This window comes from Taudactylus pleione, unplaced genomic scaffold (genome assembly GCF_031769625.1).
Source record: "Taudactylus pleione unplaced genomic scaffold, aTauple2 ptg000103l, whole genome shotgun sequence".
Taxonomy (NCBI): Eukaryota; Metazoa; Chordata; class Amphibia; order Anura; family Myobatrachidae; genus Taudactylus; species Taudactylus pleione.
In genome coordinates, this window is record NW_028284505.1 from 1676220 (window position 1) to 1692896 (window position 16677).

General features: G+C 48.9%; 1 protein-coding gene across 4 annotated transcripts in view; it reads right to left on the reverse strand.

Annotated features, from left to right (window-relative positions):
* Positions 1–16677, reverse strand: part of TNNI3K (TNNI3 interacting kinase) — an 840867-nt gene that overhangs the window by 436037 nt on the left and 388153 nt on the right. For all 4 annotated transcript variants that reach the window (XM_088470772.1, XM_088470769.1, XM_088470770.1 and 1 more), the window contains exon 12: positions 13712–13798. In XM_088470772.1, coding sequence (XP_088326898.1) covers positions 13712–13798 — 87 coding nt within the window. The remainder of the gene's footprint in view (positions 1–13711; positions 13799–16677) is intronic.

Consider the following 16677-nt stretch of genomic DNA (forward strand, 5'->3'; position numbering starts at 1 on the left):
CTTGCGGCGGGGTAGGGTCTACCTCAAGGGCTGCGAGCAGCTCCGATGGCTCACGATGTTACAGATTAATCACACACTTCCTGGAGATGATGTGTGTTAAGAAAGGAAAGAGGGCATCTTTATACCGGCGTGTGTTCGCTCACTGCCGTCGCGCTCTAAGACATAGAGGGCGTCCTTACGCCACGCAGTGTGATCGCATAATTCGCATACCCGGCCCCTTTTGGCTGCGAGCGTCCGGGTCTGAATCATGCCCAGAGTCTGGAATGGGTATGCAGACGTACAGTATGGACGCTGTATAAGCCTGCATGCAGAAGTACAGTAAGGACGCCATATAAGCCTGCATGCAGATGTACAGTAAGGACGCCGTATAAGCCTGCATGCAGATGTACAGTAAGGACGCCGTATAAGCCTGCATGCAGACGTACAGTAAGGACGCCGTATAAGCCTGCATGCAGACGTACAGTAAGGACGCTGTATAAGTCTGCATGCAGACGTACAATAAGGATGCCGTATAAGTCTGCATGCAGACGTACAATAAGGACGCCGTATAAGCCTGCATGCAGATGTACAGTAAGGACGCCGTATAAGCCTGCATTCAGACCTACAGTAAGGACGCCGTATAAGCCTGCATGCAGACGTACAGTAAGGACGCCGTATAAGCCTGCATGCAGATGTACAGAAAGGACGCCGTATAAGCCTGCATGCAGATGTACAGTAAGGACGCCGTATAAGCCTGCATGCAGACGTACAGTAAGGACGCCGTATAAACCTGCATGCAGATGTACAGTAAGGACGCCGTATAAGCCTGCATGCAGATGTACAGTAAGGACGCGTATAAGCCTGCATGCATACGTACAGTAAGGACGCCGTATAAACCTGCATGCAGATGTACAGTAAGGACGCCGTATAAGCTTGCATGCAGACGTACAGTAAGGACGCTGTATAAGCCTGCATGCAGACGTACAGTAAGGACGCCGTATAAACCTGCATGCAGACGTACAGTAAGGGCGCCGTATAAGCCTGCATGCAGACGTACAGTAAGGACGCCGTATAAGTCTGCATGCAGACGTACAGTAAGGACGCCGTATAAACCTGCATGCAGACGTACAGTAAGGACGCCGTATAAGTCTGCATGCAGACGTACAGTAAGGACGCCGTATAAGCCTGCATGCAGACGTACAGTAAGGACGCCGTATAAGCCTGCATGCAGACGTACAGTAAGGACGCCGTATAAGCCTGCATGCAGATGTACAGTAAGGGCGCCGTATAAGCCTGCATGCAGACGTACAGTAAGGGCGCCGTATAAGCCTGCATGCAGATGTACAGTAAGGACACCGTATAAGCCTGTATGCAGACGTACAGTATGGACGCCGTATAAGCCTGCATGCAGACGTACAGTAAGGACGCCGTATAAGCCAGCATGCAGATGTACAGTAAGGACGCCGTAAAAGCCTGCATGCAGACGTACAGTAAGGGCGCCGTATAAGCCTGCATGCAGACGTACAGTAAGGATGCCCTATAAGCCTGCATGCAGACGTAGAGTAAGGGCGCCCTATAAGCCTACATGCAGATGTAGAGTAAGGGCGCCCTATAAGCCTACATGCAGATGTACAGTAAGGACGCCGTATAAGCCTGCATGCAGATGTACAGTAAGGGCGCCGTATAAGCCTGCATGCAGATGTACAGTAAGGACGCCGTATAAGCCTGCATGCAGACTTACAGTAAGGACGCCGTGTAAGCCTGCATGCAGACGTACAGTAAGGACGCCGTGTAAGCCTGCATGCAGACGTACAGTAAGGACGCCGTATAAGCCTGCATGCAGACGTACAGTAAGGACGCCGTATAAGCCTGCATGCAGACGTACAGTAAGGACGCCGTGTAAGCCTGTATGCAGACGTACTGTAAGGATGCCGTGTAAGCCTGCATGCAGACGTACAGTAAGGACGCCGTATAAGCCTGCATGCAGATGTACAGTAAGGGCGCCGTATAAGCCTGCATGCAGACGTACAGTAAGGGCGCCGTATAAGCCTGCATGCAGATGTACAGTAAGGACGCCGTATAAGCCTGCATGCAGACGTACAGTATGGACGCCGTATAAGCCTGCATGCAGACGTACAGTAAGGACGCCGTATAAGCCAGCATGCAGATGTACAGTAAGGACGCCGTAAAAGCCTGCATGCAGACGTACAGTAAGGGCGCCGTATAAGCCTGCATGCAGACGTACAGTAAGGATGCCCTATAAGCCTGCATGCAGACGTATAGTAAGGGCGCCCTATAAGCCTACATGCAGATGTACAGTAAGGACGCCGTATAAGCCTGCATGCAGATGTACAGTAAGGGCGCCGTATAAGCCTGCATGCAGATGTACAGTAAGGACGCCGTATAAGCCTGCATGCAGACTTACAGTATGGACGCCGTATAAGCCTGCATGCAGACGTACAGTAAGGACGCCGTATAAGCCTGCATGCAGATGTACAGTAAGGACGCCGTATAAGCCTGCATGCAGACGTACAGTAAGGACGCCGTATAAGCCTGCATGCAGACGTACAGTAAGGACGCTGTATAAGTCTGCATGCAGACGTACAATAAGGACGCCGTATAAGTCTGCATGCAGACGTACAATAAGGACGCCGTATAAGCCTGCATGCAGATGTACAGTAAGGACGCCGTATAAGCCTGCATTCAGACCTACAGTAAGGACGCCGTATAAGCCTGCATGCAGACGTACAGTAAGGACGCCGTATAAGCCTGCATGCAGATGTACAGAAAGGACGCCGTATAAGCCTGCATGCAGATGTACAGTAAGGACGCCGTATAAGCCTGCATGCAGACGTACAGTAAGGACGCCGTATAAACCTGCATGCAGATGTACAGTAAGGACGCCGTATAAGCCTGCATGCAGATGTACAGTAAGGACGCGTATAAGCCTGCATGCATACGTACAGTAAGGACGCCGTATAAACCTGCATGCAGATGTACAGTAAGGACGCCGTATAAGCCTGCATGCAGACGTACAGTAAGGACGCCGTATAAGCCTGCATGCAGACGTACAGTAAGGACGCCGTATAAACCTGCATGCAGACGTACAGTAAGGGCGCCGTATAAGCCTGCATGCAGACGTACAGTAAGGACGCCGTATAAGTCTGCATGCAGACGTACAGTAAGGACGCCGTATAAACCTGCATGCAGACGTACAGTAAGGACGCCGTATAAACCTGCATGCAGACGTACAGTAAGGACGCCGTATAAGTCTGCATGCAGACGTACAGTAAGGATGCCGTATAAGCCTGCATGCAGACGTACAGTAAGGACGCCGTATAAGCCTGCATGCAGATGTACAGTAAGGGCGCCGTATAAGCCTGCATGCAGACGTACAGTAAGGGCGCCGTATAAGCCTGCATGCAGATGTACAGTAAGGACGCCGTATAAGCCTGTATGCAGACGTACAGTATGGACGCCGTATAAGCCTGCATGCAGACGTACAGTAAGGACGCCGTATAAGCCAGCATGCAGATGTACAGTAAGGACGCCGTAAAAGCCTGCATGCAGACGTACAGTAAGGGCGCCGTATAAGCCTGCATGCAGACGTACAGTAAGGATGCCCTATAAGCCTGCATGCAGACGTAGAGTAAGGGCGCCCTATAAGCCTACATGCAGATGTAGAGTAAGGGCGCCCTATAAGCCTACATGCAGATGTACAGTAAGGACGCCGTATAAGCCTGCATGCAGATGTACAGTAAGGGCGCCGTATAAGCCTGCATGCAGATGTACAGTAAGGACGCCGTATAAGCCTGCATGCAGACTTACAGTAAGGACGCCGTGTAAGCCTGCATGCAGACGTACAGTAAGGACGCCGTGTAAGCCTGCATGCAGACGTACAGTAAGGACGCCGTATAAGCCTGCATGCAGACGTACAGTAAGGACGCCGTATAAGCCTGCATGCAGACGTACAGTAAGGACGCCGTGTAAGCCTGTATGCAGACGTACTGTAAGGATGCCGTGTAAGCCTGCATGCAGACGTACAGTAAGGACGCCGTATAAGCCTGCATGCAGATGTACAGTAAGGGCGCCGTATAAGCCTGCATGCAGACGTACAGTAAGGGCGCCGTATAAGCCTGCATGCAGATGTACAGTAAGGACGCCGTATAAGCCTGCATGCAGACGTACAGTATGGACGCCGTATAAGCCTGCATGCAGACGTACAGTAAGGACGCCGTATAAGCCAGCATGCAGATGTACAGTAAGGACGCCGTAAAAGCCTGCATGCAGACGTACAGTAAGGGCGCCGTATAAGCCTGCATGCAGACGTACAGTAAGGATGCCCTATAAGCCTGCATGCAGACGTACAGTAAGGGAGCCCTATAAGCCTACATGCAGATGTACAGTAAGGACGCCGTATAAGCCTGCATGCAGATGTACAGTAAGGGCGCCGTATAAGCCTGCATGCAGATGTACAGTAAGGACGCCGTATAAGCCTGCATGCAGACTTACAGTATGGACGCCGTATAAGCCTGCATGCAGACGTACAGTAAGGACGCCGTATAAGCCTGCATGCAGATGTACAGTAAGGACGCCGTATAAGCCTGCATGCAGACGTACAGTAAGGATGCCGTATAAGCCTGCATGCAGAAGTACAGTAAGGATGCAGTATAAGCCTGCATGCAGACGTACAGTAAGGACGCCGTGTAAGCCTGCATGCAGACGTACAGTAAGGACGCCGTGTAAGCCTGTATGCAGACGTACTGTAAGGATGCCGTGTAAGCCTGCATGCAGACGTACAGTAAAGACGCCGTATAAGCCTGCATGCAGATGTACAGTAAGGACGCCGTATAAGCCTGCATGCAGATGTACAGTAAGGACGCCGTATAAGCCTGCATGCAGATGTACAGTAAGGACGCCGTATAAGCCTGCATGCAGATGTACAGTAAGGACGCCATGTAAGCCTGCATGCAGATGTACAGTAAGGACGCCGTATAAGCCTGCATGCAGATGTACAGTAAGGACGCAGTATAAGCCTGCATGCAGACGTACAGTAAAGGACGCCGTATAAGCCTGCATGCAGACGTACAGTAAGGACGCCGTATAAGCCTGCATGCAGACGTACAGTAAGGACGCCGTATAAGCCTGCATGCAGACGTACAGTAAGGGCGCCGTATAAGCCTGCATGCAGACGTACAGTAAGGACGCCGTATAAGCCTGCATGCAGATGTACAGTAAGGACGCCGTATAAGCCTGCATGCAGACGTACAGTAAGGACGCCGTATAAGCCTGCATGCAGATGTACAGTAAGGACGCCGTATAAGCCTGCATGCAGACGTACAGTAAGGACGCCATGTAAGCCTGTATGCAGACGTACAGTAAGGACGCGGTATAAGCCTGCATGCAGACGTACAGTAAGGACGCCGTATAAGCCTGCATGCAGACGTACAGTAAGGGCGCGGTATAAGCCTACATGCAGACGTACAGGAAGGACGCCGTATAAGCCTGCATGCAGACGTACAGTAAGGACGCCGTATAAGCCTGCATGCAGAAGTACAGTAAGGACGCCGTATAAGCCTGCATGCAGACGTACAGTATGGATGCCGTATAAGCCTGCATGCAGACGTACAGTAAGGACGCCGTATAAGCCTGCATGCAGACGTACAGTAAGGACGCCGTATAAGCCTGCATGCAGACGTACAGTAAGGAAGCCGTATAAGCCTGCATGCAGACGTACAGTAAGGACGCCGTATAAGCCTGCATGCAGACGTACAGTAAGGACGCCGTATAAGCCTGCATGCAGACGTACAGTAAGGGCGCCGTATAAGCCTGCATGCAGACGTACAGTAAGGACGCCGTATAAGCCTGCATGCAGACGTACAGTAAGGACGCCGTATAAGCCTGCATGCATACGTACAGTAAGGACGCCGTATAAGCCTGCATGCAGACGTACAGTAAGGACGCCGTATAAGCCTGCATGCAGACGTACAGTAAGGACGCCGTATAAGCCTGCATGCAGACGTACAGTAAGGACGCTGTATAAGCCTGCATGCAGACGTACAGTAAGGACGCGGTATAAGCTTGCATGCAGACGTACAGTAAGGATGCCGTATAAGCCTGCATGCAGACGTACAGTAAGGACGCCGTATAAGCCTGCATGCAGACGTACAGTATGGACGCCGTATAAGCCTGCATGCAGACGTACAGTAAGGACGCCGTATAAGCCTGCATGCAGATGTACAGTAAGGACGCCGTATAAGCCTGCATGCAGATGTACAGTAAGGACGCCGTATAAGTCTGCATGCAGACGTACAGTAAGGACGCCGTATAAGCCAGCATGCAGACGTACAGTAAGGGCGCCGTATAAGCCTGCATGTAGAGACGTACAGTAAGGACGTCTTATAAGCCTGCATGCAGACATACAGTAAGGACGCCGTATAAGCCTGCATGCAGACGTACAGTAAGGACGCCGTATAAGCCTGCATGCAGATGTACAGTAAGGACGCCATATAAGACTGCATGCAGACGTACAGTAAGGACGCCGTATAAGCCTGCATGCAGATGTACAGTAAAGACGCCGTATAAGCCTGCATGCAGATGTACAGTAAGGACGCCGTATAAGTCTGCATGCAGATGTACAGTAAGGGCGCCGTATAAGCCTGCATGCAGACGTACAGTAAGGACGCCGTATAAGCCTGCATGCAGACGTACAGTAAGGACGCCGTATAAGTCTGCATGCAGATGTACAGTAAGGACGCCGTATAAGCCTGCATGCAGATGTACAGTAAGGACGCCGTATAAGACTGCATGCAGACGTACAGTAAGGACGCCGTATAAGCCTGCATGCAGATGTACAGAAAAGACGCCGTATAAGCCTGCATGCAGATGTACAGTAAGGACGCCGTATAAGTCTGCATGCAGATGTACAGTAAGGGCGCCGTATAAGCCTGCATGCAGACGTACAGTAAGGACGCCGTATAAGCCTGCATGCAGACGTACAGTAAGGACGCCGTATAAGTCTGCATGCAGATGTACAGTAAGGATGCCGTATAAGCCTGCATGCAGATGTACAGTAAGGACGCTGTATAAGCCTGCATGCAGACGTACAGTAATGACGGCGTATAAGCCTGCATGCAGACGTACAGTAAGGACGGCGTATAAGCCTGCATGCAGACGCACAGTAAGGGCGCCATGTAAGCCTGCATGCAGACGTACAGTAAGGACGCAATAAAAGCCTGCATGCAGACGTACAGTAAGGACACCGTATAAGCCTGCATGCAGATGTACAGTACGGACGCCGTATAAGCCTGCATGCAGACGTACATTAAGAGCGCCGTATAAGCCTGCATGCAGACGTACAGTAAGGGCGCCGTATAAGCCTGCATGCAGACGTACAGTAAGGGCGCCGTATAAGCCTGCATGCAGATGTACAGTAAGGATGCCGTATAAGCCTGCATGCAGATGTACAGTAAGGACGCCGTATAAGCCTGCATGCAGATGTACAGTAAGGACGCCGTATAAGTCTGCCTGCAGATGTACAGTAAGGACGCCGTATAAGCCTGCATGCAGATGTACAGTAAGGACGCCGTATAAGCCTGCATGCAGACGTACAGTAATGACGGCGTATAAGCCTGCATGCAGACGTACAGTAAGGACGGCGTATAAGCCTGCATGCAGACGCACAGTAAGGGCGCCATGTAAGCCTGCATGCAGACGTACAGTAAGGACGCAATAAAAGCCTGCATGCAGACGTACATTAAGGACACCGTATAAGCCTGCATGCAGATGTACAGTAAGGACGCCGTATAAGCCTGCATGCAGACGTACATTAAGAGCGCCGTATAAGCCTGCATGCAGACGTACAGTAAGGGCGCCATATAAGCGTGCATGCAAACGTACAGTAAGGGCGCCATATAAGCCTGCATGCAGACGTACAGTAAGGGTGCCGTATAAGCCTGCATGCAGATGTACAGTAAGGATGCCGTATAAGCCTGCATGCAGATGTACAGTAAGGACGCCGTATAAGCCTGCATGCAGATGTACTGTAAGTTCGCCGTATAAGCCTGCATGCAGACGTACAGTAAGGGCGCCGTATAAGCGTGCTTGCAGACGTACAGTATTGACGCCGTATAAGCCTGCATGCAGATGTACTGTAAGTTCGCCGTATAAGCCTGCATGCAGACGTACAGTAAGGGCGCCGTATAAGCCTGCATGCAGACGTACAGTAAGGACACCGTATAAGCCTGCATCTAGACGTACAGTAAGAACGCCGTATAAGCCTGCATGCAGATGTACAGTAAGGACGCCGTATAAGCCTGCATGCAGACGTACAGTAAGGACGCTGTATAAGCCAGCATGCAGATGTACAGTAAGGATGCTGTATAAGCCTGCATGCAGATGTACAGTATGGACGCTGTATAAGCCTGCATGCAGATGTACAGTAAGGACGCCGTATAAGCCTGCATGCAGATGTACAGTAAGGACGCCGTATAAGCGTGCATGCAGACGTACAGTAAGGGCGCCGTATAAGCCTGCATGCAGACGTACAGTAAGGGCGCCGTATAAGCCTGCATGCAGATGTACAGTAAGGCTACCGTATAAGCCTGCATGCAGATGTACAGTAAGGACGCCGTATAAGCCTGCATGCAGATGTACAGTAAGGACGCCGTATAAGTCTGCCTGCAGATGTACAGTAAGGACGCCGTATAAGCCTGCATGCAGATGTACAGTAAGGACGCCGTATAAGCCTGCATGCAGACGTACAGTAATGACGGCGTATAAGCCTGCATGCAGACGTACAGTAAGGACGGCGTATAAGCCTGCATGCAGACGCACAGTAAGGGCGCCATGTAAGCCTGCATGCAGACGTACAGTAAGGACGCAATAAAAGCCTGCATGCAGACGTACATTAAGGACACCGTATAAGCCTGCATGTCTGCCAATGTAATTGTGCAACAGTCGTGTCTGCCACTGGAATTGTGCACCAGTCATGTCTGCCATTGTAATTGTGCACCAGTCATGTCTGCCAATGTAATTGTGCACCAGTCATGTCTACCAATGTAATTGTACACCAGTCATGTATGCCACTGTAATTGTGCACCAGTCATGTCTGCCACTGTAATTGTGCACCAGTCATGTCTGCCAATGTAATTGTGCACCAGTCATGTCTGTCAATGTAATTGTGCACCAGTCATGTCTGCCACTGTAATTGTGCACCAGTCATGTCTGCCAATGTAACTGAGCACCAGTCATGTCTGCCAATGTAATTGTGCACCAGTCATGTCTGCCATTGTAATTGTGCACCAGTCATGTCTGCCAATGTAATTGTGCACCAGTCATGTCTGCCACTGTAATTGTGCACCAGTCATGTCTGCCACTGTAATTGTGCACCAGTCATGTCTGCCAATGTAATTGTGCACCAGTCATGTCTGTCAATGTAATTGTGCACCAGTCGTGTCTGTCACTGTAATTGTGCACCAGTCGTGTCTGCCAATGTAATTGTGCACCAGTCATGTCTGCCATTGTAATTGTGCACCAGTCATGTCTGCCAATGTAATTGTGCACCAGTCATGTCTGCCACTGTAATTGTGCAGCAGTTGCGTCTCCACTGTAATTGTGCACCAGTCATGTCTGCGATTGTAATTGTGCACCAGTCATGTCTGCCAATGCAATTGTGCACCAGTCATGTCTGCCAATGTAATTGTGCACCAGTCGTGTCTGCCACTGTACTTGTGCACCAGTCGTGTCTGCCATTGTAATTGTGCACCAGTCATGTCTGCCAATGTAATTGTGCACCAGTCATGTCTACCAATGTAATTGTACACCAGTCATGTATGCCACTGTAATTGTGCACCAGTCATGTCTGCCTCTGTAATTGTGCACCAGTCATGTCTGCCAATGTAATTGTGCACCAGTCATGTCTGTCAGTGTAATTGTGCACCAGTCATGTCTGCCAATGTAATTGTGCACCAGTCATGTCTGCCACTGTAATTGTGCACCAGTCATGTCTGCCACTGTAATTGTGCACCAGTCGTGTCTGCCATTGTAATTGTGTACCAGTCGTGTCTGCCAGTGTAATTGTGCACCAGTCGTGTCTGCCACTGTAATTGTGCACCAGTGGTGTATCCACTGTAATTGTGCACCAGTCATGTCTGCCAGTGTAATTGTGCACCAGTCATGTCTGCCATTGTAATTGTGCACCAGTCATGTCTGCCAAAGTAATTGTGCACCAGTCATGTCTGTCACTGTAATTGTGCACCAGTCGTGTCTGCCATTGTAATTGTGCACCAGTCGTGTCTGCCAATGTTATTGTGCAAAAGTCGTGTCTGCCAATGTAATTGTGCACCAGTCGTGTCTGCCATTGTAATTGTACACCAGTCGTGTCTGCCAATGTAATTGTGCACCAGTCGTGTCTGCCAGTGTAATTGTGCACCAGTCATGTCTACCATTGTAATTGTGCACCAGTCATGTCTGCCACTGTAATTGTGCACCAGTCATGTCTGCCAATGTAATTGTGCACCAGTCATGTCTGCCATTGTAATTGTGCACCCAGTCATGTCTGCCACTGTAATTGTGCACCTGTTGTGTCTCCACTGTAATTGTGCACCAGTCATGTCTGCCAGTGTAATTGTGCACCAGTCATGTCTGCCATTGTAATTGTGCACCAGTCATGTCTGCCAATGTAATTGTGCACCAGTCATGTCTGCCAATGTAATTGTGCACCAGTCGTGTCTGCCACTATAATTGTGCACCAGTCGTGTCTGTCACTGTAATTGTGCACCAGTCATGTCTGCCAATGTAATTGTGCACCAGTCATGTCTGCCATTGTAATTGTGCAACAGTCATGTCTGCCAATGTAATTGTGCACCAGTCATGTCTGCCACTGTAATTGTGCACCAGTCATGTCTACCAATGTAATTGTGCACCAGTTGTGTCTCCACTGTAATTGTGCACTAGTCATGTCTGCCATTGTAATTGTGCAACAGTCATGTCTGCCAATGTAATTGTGCACCAGTCATGTCTGCCAATGTAATTGTGCACCAGTCATGTCTGCCAATGTAATTGTGCACCAGTCATGTCTGCCAATGTAATTGTGCACCAGTCGTGTCTGCCACTGTAATTGTGCACCAGTCATGTCTGTCACTGTAATTGTGCACCAGTCATGTCTGCCAATGTAATTATGCACCACTCATGTCTGCCATTGTAATTGTGCACCAGTCATGTCTGCCAATGTAATTGTGCACCAGTCATGTCTGCCATTGTAATTGTGCACCAGTCGTGTCTGCCACTGTAATTGTGCACCAGTCGTGTTTCCACTGTAATTGTGCACCAGTCGTGTCTGCCAATGTAATTGTGCACCAGTCATGTCTGCCACTGTAATTGTGCACCAGTTGTGTCTGCCACTGTAATTGTGCACCAGTCATGTCTGCCAATGTAATTGTGCACCAGTCATGTCTGCCACTGTAATTGTGCACCAGTCATGTCTGCCAATGTAATTGTGCACCAGTCATGTCTGCCACTGTAATTGTGCACCAGTTGTGTCTGCCACTGTAATTGTGCACCAGTCATGTCTGCCAATGTAATTGTGCACCAGTCATGTCTGCCACTGTAATTGTGCACCAGTCATGTCTGCCAATGTAATTGTGCACCAGTTGTGTCTGCCACTGTAATTGTGCACCAGTCGTGTCTGCCAATGTAATTGTGCACCAGTCATGTCTGCCACTGTAATTGTGCACCAGTCATGTCTGCCAATGTAATTGTGCACCAGTCATGTCTGCCAATGTAATTGTGCACCAGTCATGTCTGCCACTGTAATTTTGCACCAGTCGTGTCTGCCACTGTATTTGTGCACCAGTCATGTCTACCAATGTATTTGTGCACCAGTCATGTCTGCCACTGCGCAGTGGCCATTGCCAGGAAGGGCTTCTCTAGAACCCTCTCCCGGCTAGTTATGCAATGTGTATCCCATAGGCTACAGTCGCACAATGCCATCTTTAGCTGGCATTAGCTGCAGGGGCCAAGCTCAGGAATCCTTTGCATTTCGGAGCTTGGTAAATCTGTTCGCATCGTATCCTTCATAAAAACCTATGGGGACTGCAGCTGCTGTCAGAATTGGAGGGACCCCGGCATATATCGAATATAGGGGTGTAACTACCATAGGTGTAAGGGGAGCAGCTGCTATAGGACCCAGCGCTTAGGGGGACCCATCTTCCTTGCCAAACTTACATGTGTTATATACATTTCTTGCCATTGGCTGGTACATAGGGGCCCTTACACACCTTTGCTATCGGGCCTCCAAATACCTAGTTACTCCCCTGGGTCCCTCCATAATACATTGTAGGGATACTAATTACTAGCGGATATCCCCCCAAAACGGATGTTTTTCAGGGAACATGAATGATGAATGGGCCCCTAAATGATAGCACATATCCCTTCATTGCTGCAGGCAGACATTGTGGATTTCAGAGTGCTGATATATTCCTGGTCTGTGATGTCAAACCCGTCGAAGATGTAAAAAGCATCTGATTAGCTCCTGTAACTTTTTTTTTTTATTTGATTGGGAAATTAAGCTGATTATAAATATAATACAGTACAAAGAGCCTGATTTATACAACGGGTTTTATCGCTCACAACAGGTGATAATAAAACGCATTCCATCTGTTTGAAAAATGACAGTTGGGAGCTGATTGGCTGGAGCACCATTTATCATACTGTACGCAACAAGTTTTATCACTCGTTGTGAGTGATTGTGAGTGATGAAACTCGTTGATAAATGAGGCCCAAAATGTAATAATGCGCTAAAGTTTCCTTCACTTTCTATCATCACAATCTCACTATTTCTGATAAACGAAATGACTGTATAGGAGTGGAGAGGGTTACACTTCCTAGGCTGGGGGCAGACCAGTGTGAGGAATCATGTGATAATTAGGGCCAATGGGTTTTTAGGGTTGTAGGTTATAGCAGGGATATTAGAGATTGTTGGAGGCGGAGTCAGCCTCTTTTGTTCCTGTCTTCCCACCCTCCCTCCCTAAAGTTTATTTTTATGGGCTCTTTTTGATTTGGGTTTGGTGATTGTTTCGTTGGCTATTTTAGGCGGGAAAGAACGGCAGGTTACCTATTAGCACTGTGAATATTTGTTTACTCATAGTTTTGCTCACCTTCGTTGACTCATAAAGTCTGCTGGACCACCCTGCCGGGGGCAGCATCATCACCTTACCGGGTGGGTAGTCAAGATAGAAGGCTTGAGCGTATTGTGTTGTGGTTGGAGTGTTTATAGTGTTAGGCTTGGGCTGTTGTTAGCCGTTCTTTCTTTGCCACCATATTTAAATTAATTTAATTAATATAGTAACTAATTCATTATATGTTTTTAAATAAATAGCTAACAAATTCTGCCAAATACAAGTCTCCGTGTCTTTATTTCAATTAAGTATGTTATTGTCACTGATTCACACGCAGGTCAATCCTCAGACGATGGGAAGTTTAAGCACTCCCTGATGTTGTCCTACTGTTTCTTTAGTCGACACGTCGGCTCTGGTGCACTCGGAAGTTACGGATTTGTTTTCTGGTATCAAATAATTAGCGGATGTCTGCTCCTACGTTAATCTTCATCCATCATCATATTTCCAATCATAATAACCACAAGCCTGCAGCCCTTGGTGCACTTACAGCGTTTAAGGGTGCTATTAAGGGAGGGCGCACAGTACTTTCATAAAACATATGGATATTAAAATACCTCCGCCGGGTTGAGAATATTCATTACAAGGAGATTCGTCCTGAGGCCGCTTATAATGTTTCAGCAGTGTAACAATCCCATCGTGCCCTGGAAAACAAGTAGGATGGATCGTGAGACTGCGAACTGAAAGTGTTATTATTATAGCCCTTGTGCACAGCTTGGGTTTGCTGCATCTAATGATTCCCAAATAACATTGCACTCACTGGGGATTTACAGCCTAAAAGCCTCTGACGGTCTCGTCGTTACATGGTTCCCCTTGGAAATAAGGTCGGGGAAAATAAAACACATGTCAATCAGGCTTAAACGTTCATAAATTGTAATTTGCATCGTGTTGGATCAATCGCCACATAATGTCCACTGCTAATTATGGCCGCAGATGCCACTTCTTGTAAGATGTCCATTTTTCAATGTATTAATGAATTTGCAAACGCAGCATCATGTAGTGGGTGAAATCTTGATAAGATAATACATTGGTTTATTGCTTCTAACCCTTAACAACCTTGTATAGCTTTACTTACTTAAACTAATAAATAACGACACAGACAACAAGAGCTGGGCTAAAAGGTCACAACTTTTATTTATAATTAATTAATTAACCTAACCAGGGTGGCAAGAGACGCTGCAGACTCAGGGTCTCATTCAGACCCGCTCACGAGCGTAGGACGCTCGCAAGCAGGTTGATGATACCCAAATGCGCATGCGCACGACGGAGGGAGCTCCGTCGTGCGCATGCGCGAGACCCGGACAGCGACAGCCAAGCTGTCGCTCAGGGTCTCGCACCAAAGGGGGCGTGCTGTCGATGGTGAGTGGCAGCACGCACCCTTTGGTGGGCGTGCCGGGGGCGTGGCTGCCAGACGGAGGCGTTCCCATGGGAACGCCTATCGTCTGGGGCCGTCCCCGCTGACATCACTAGTGGTGTCAGTGGGAGTGATTTTGGCTCTGATAGAGCCAAAATCACTCCAGGGCTTGCGGCAGCGAGACCCTACCGCAGGGTCTCGTCGCAAGCCCGATGGATGCTCAATCATCATGGATGCTCGCATAAGCTGTGGGTGGTAATAACCCACAGCTATGCGAGCGTCCAAAAGGCAGCTCCAAATTTAAGTAGGAATCAGGGCCTCAGTTCCAGCTTTCACCTCACTCAAATACTCGGGGAACGACTGAAACATCCCCCCTCAAGACGCACTAACAATGCAAGGGTCTCACTTCGCCCCTGGGCCAATCCGAGGCGCTTACGCACAGAAAAGCGCCCGGGTCCCCCCGCATGGAGAATGACAAATTCGCCAGATTCATCGAGGGCAAGTGCCCCCACAAAGTTATCTTGCACCACATAAAGCCACTGAGCTGCAGCGCACTCCCGCCATGCTGTTCCTCCCCTATTTGGGAAAGAAAAGGTTAGTGTGACACAACAAAATTCATTAACGGGTTTCAAAGATCCATAACCAAAGAGGCTGTCATCATGCAAATGAGCCAATATATACTGATAAACCGACCACTCCCTCAAGCAATGTCATTGGCTCTACCAAACATCTGACCAGCCAGCACTATAAACTGCCCAGCAACAAGGCTGTCATAGCCAGCCACACAGCAAAAACACCAGTAATTTTACATATTCTCACGCTTATCCAGCCTTCGCCTACTATAATCCCTTGCCATCTGTATTAATCTAGACAAATTCTATAAGCATATCTTTATATTGGACTCAGATTATCAGATATATAAATACAGATGATCCTCAATCATACACCTTTGCTCTATTGGCGCCAAATAAGCCCCCTTGGCGTGCCACTGACCTTGCAACTTAGCTGCACCAAGAGGTTTTTGTATCACAATTTGTGTCTTATTAGCACCACTAAAACAACAAGAAGCGTTAATACGACATTGCTAGCGTACACAGACCACTGGGGCTCGTGGTACCTGTACGTCTGTGTGCAGCTAAGGGACTGATTGAGGGACGAACGCAACGTTATGGTTTGCTAATGCGCAAATACTGCACTGAGCACGTGCAGCGATTACAATGTGATTATGTTCGTACACAAAACCACTCGCAAAGTGAGTGACGGGTAGTCAGCATTTGGGGGTGGTTACAGGGGGGGGGGGTGTCTGATCATTTAAACGCCGTTTCGTGGGAGTGCACAAAATTGTCCATTTCGTTCTCCAGCGCAGCACGAGACCTCTCTGCGTGTTAGGCGCGCTACAGTGCTTTGCAGCTGGTCAGACCTGCCTTACATGCTGCGTGACTGCCCGGTGTGCGTCGATTGGTACCGATGTTTACACGTTGTTGGATGGATAGGAGAAGACAGCGGTGGGCGCCCCTTTGCTGAAGGCATTAGCATATTTTAGCAACTGCGATCCGTGACAGAATGCAGTTGCGATTGCATTAGCGTACATCTCTGAATCAGGCCCTAAGGGCCTCATTTATAAACGAGTTTTATCATTCACAATGAGTGATAAAACTCATTATGTATGATAACGGTGCTCCAGCCAATCAGCTCCCAACTGTCATCTGTTTGAAAAATGACAGTTGGGTCACACTTGCCTACACTCCCGGAAGTTGCGGGAGGTTCACGATTTTCGGGTAGCCCCCCGCACCCCTGAAAGTGTAGGCACTTCTCCCGCATCCCACCCACTTTCTAGTGATGTGAGCAGAACGGGGAGAAACTTACCTGAAATCCCTGGTTCGTCGTTAGGGGGCGGAGCTTAATGATTAAATTCTATGATACTTGCATCATTTGGCCCTACCCCCATTAAAATATGCACGATTCGTGAGATTTCACCGCACAGGGGCAGGCCTAATGACGCGAATGGTCCAGCCCTGCCCCCACCACTGCCCGACTACCGGGGAGGGCAAATCAAAAGTCAGTAAGTATGCAGTTGGGAGCTGATTGGCTGGAGCACCATTTATCATACGCAACAAGTTTTATAACAAAAAAGGAGAAAATAACAGCGCTGTGAATCAATATTACTAA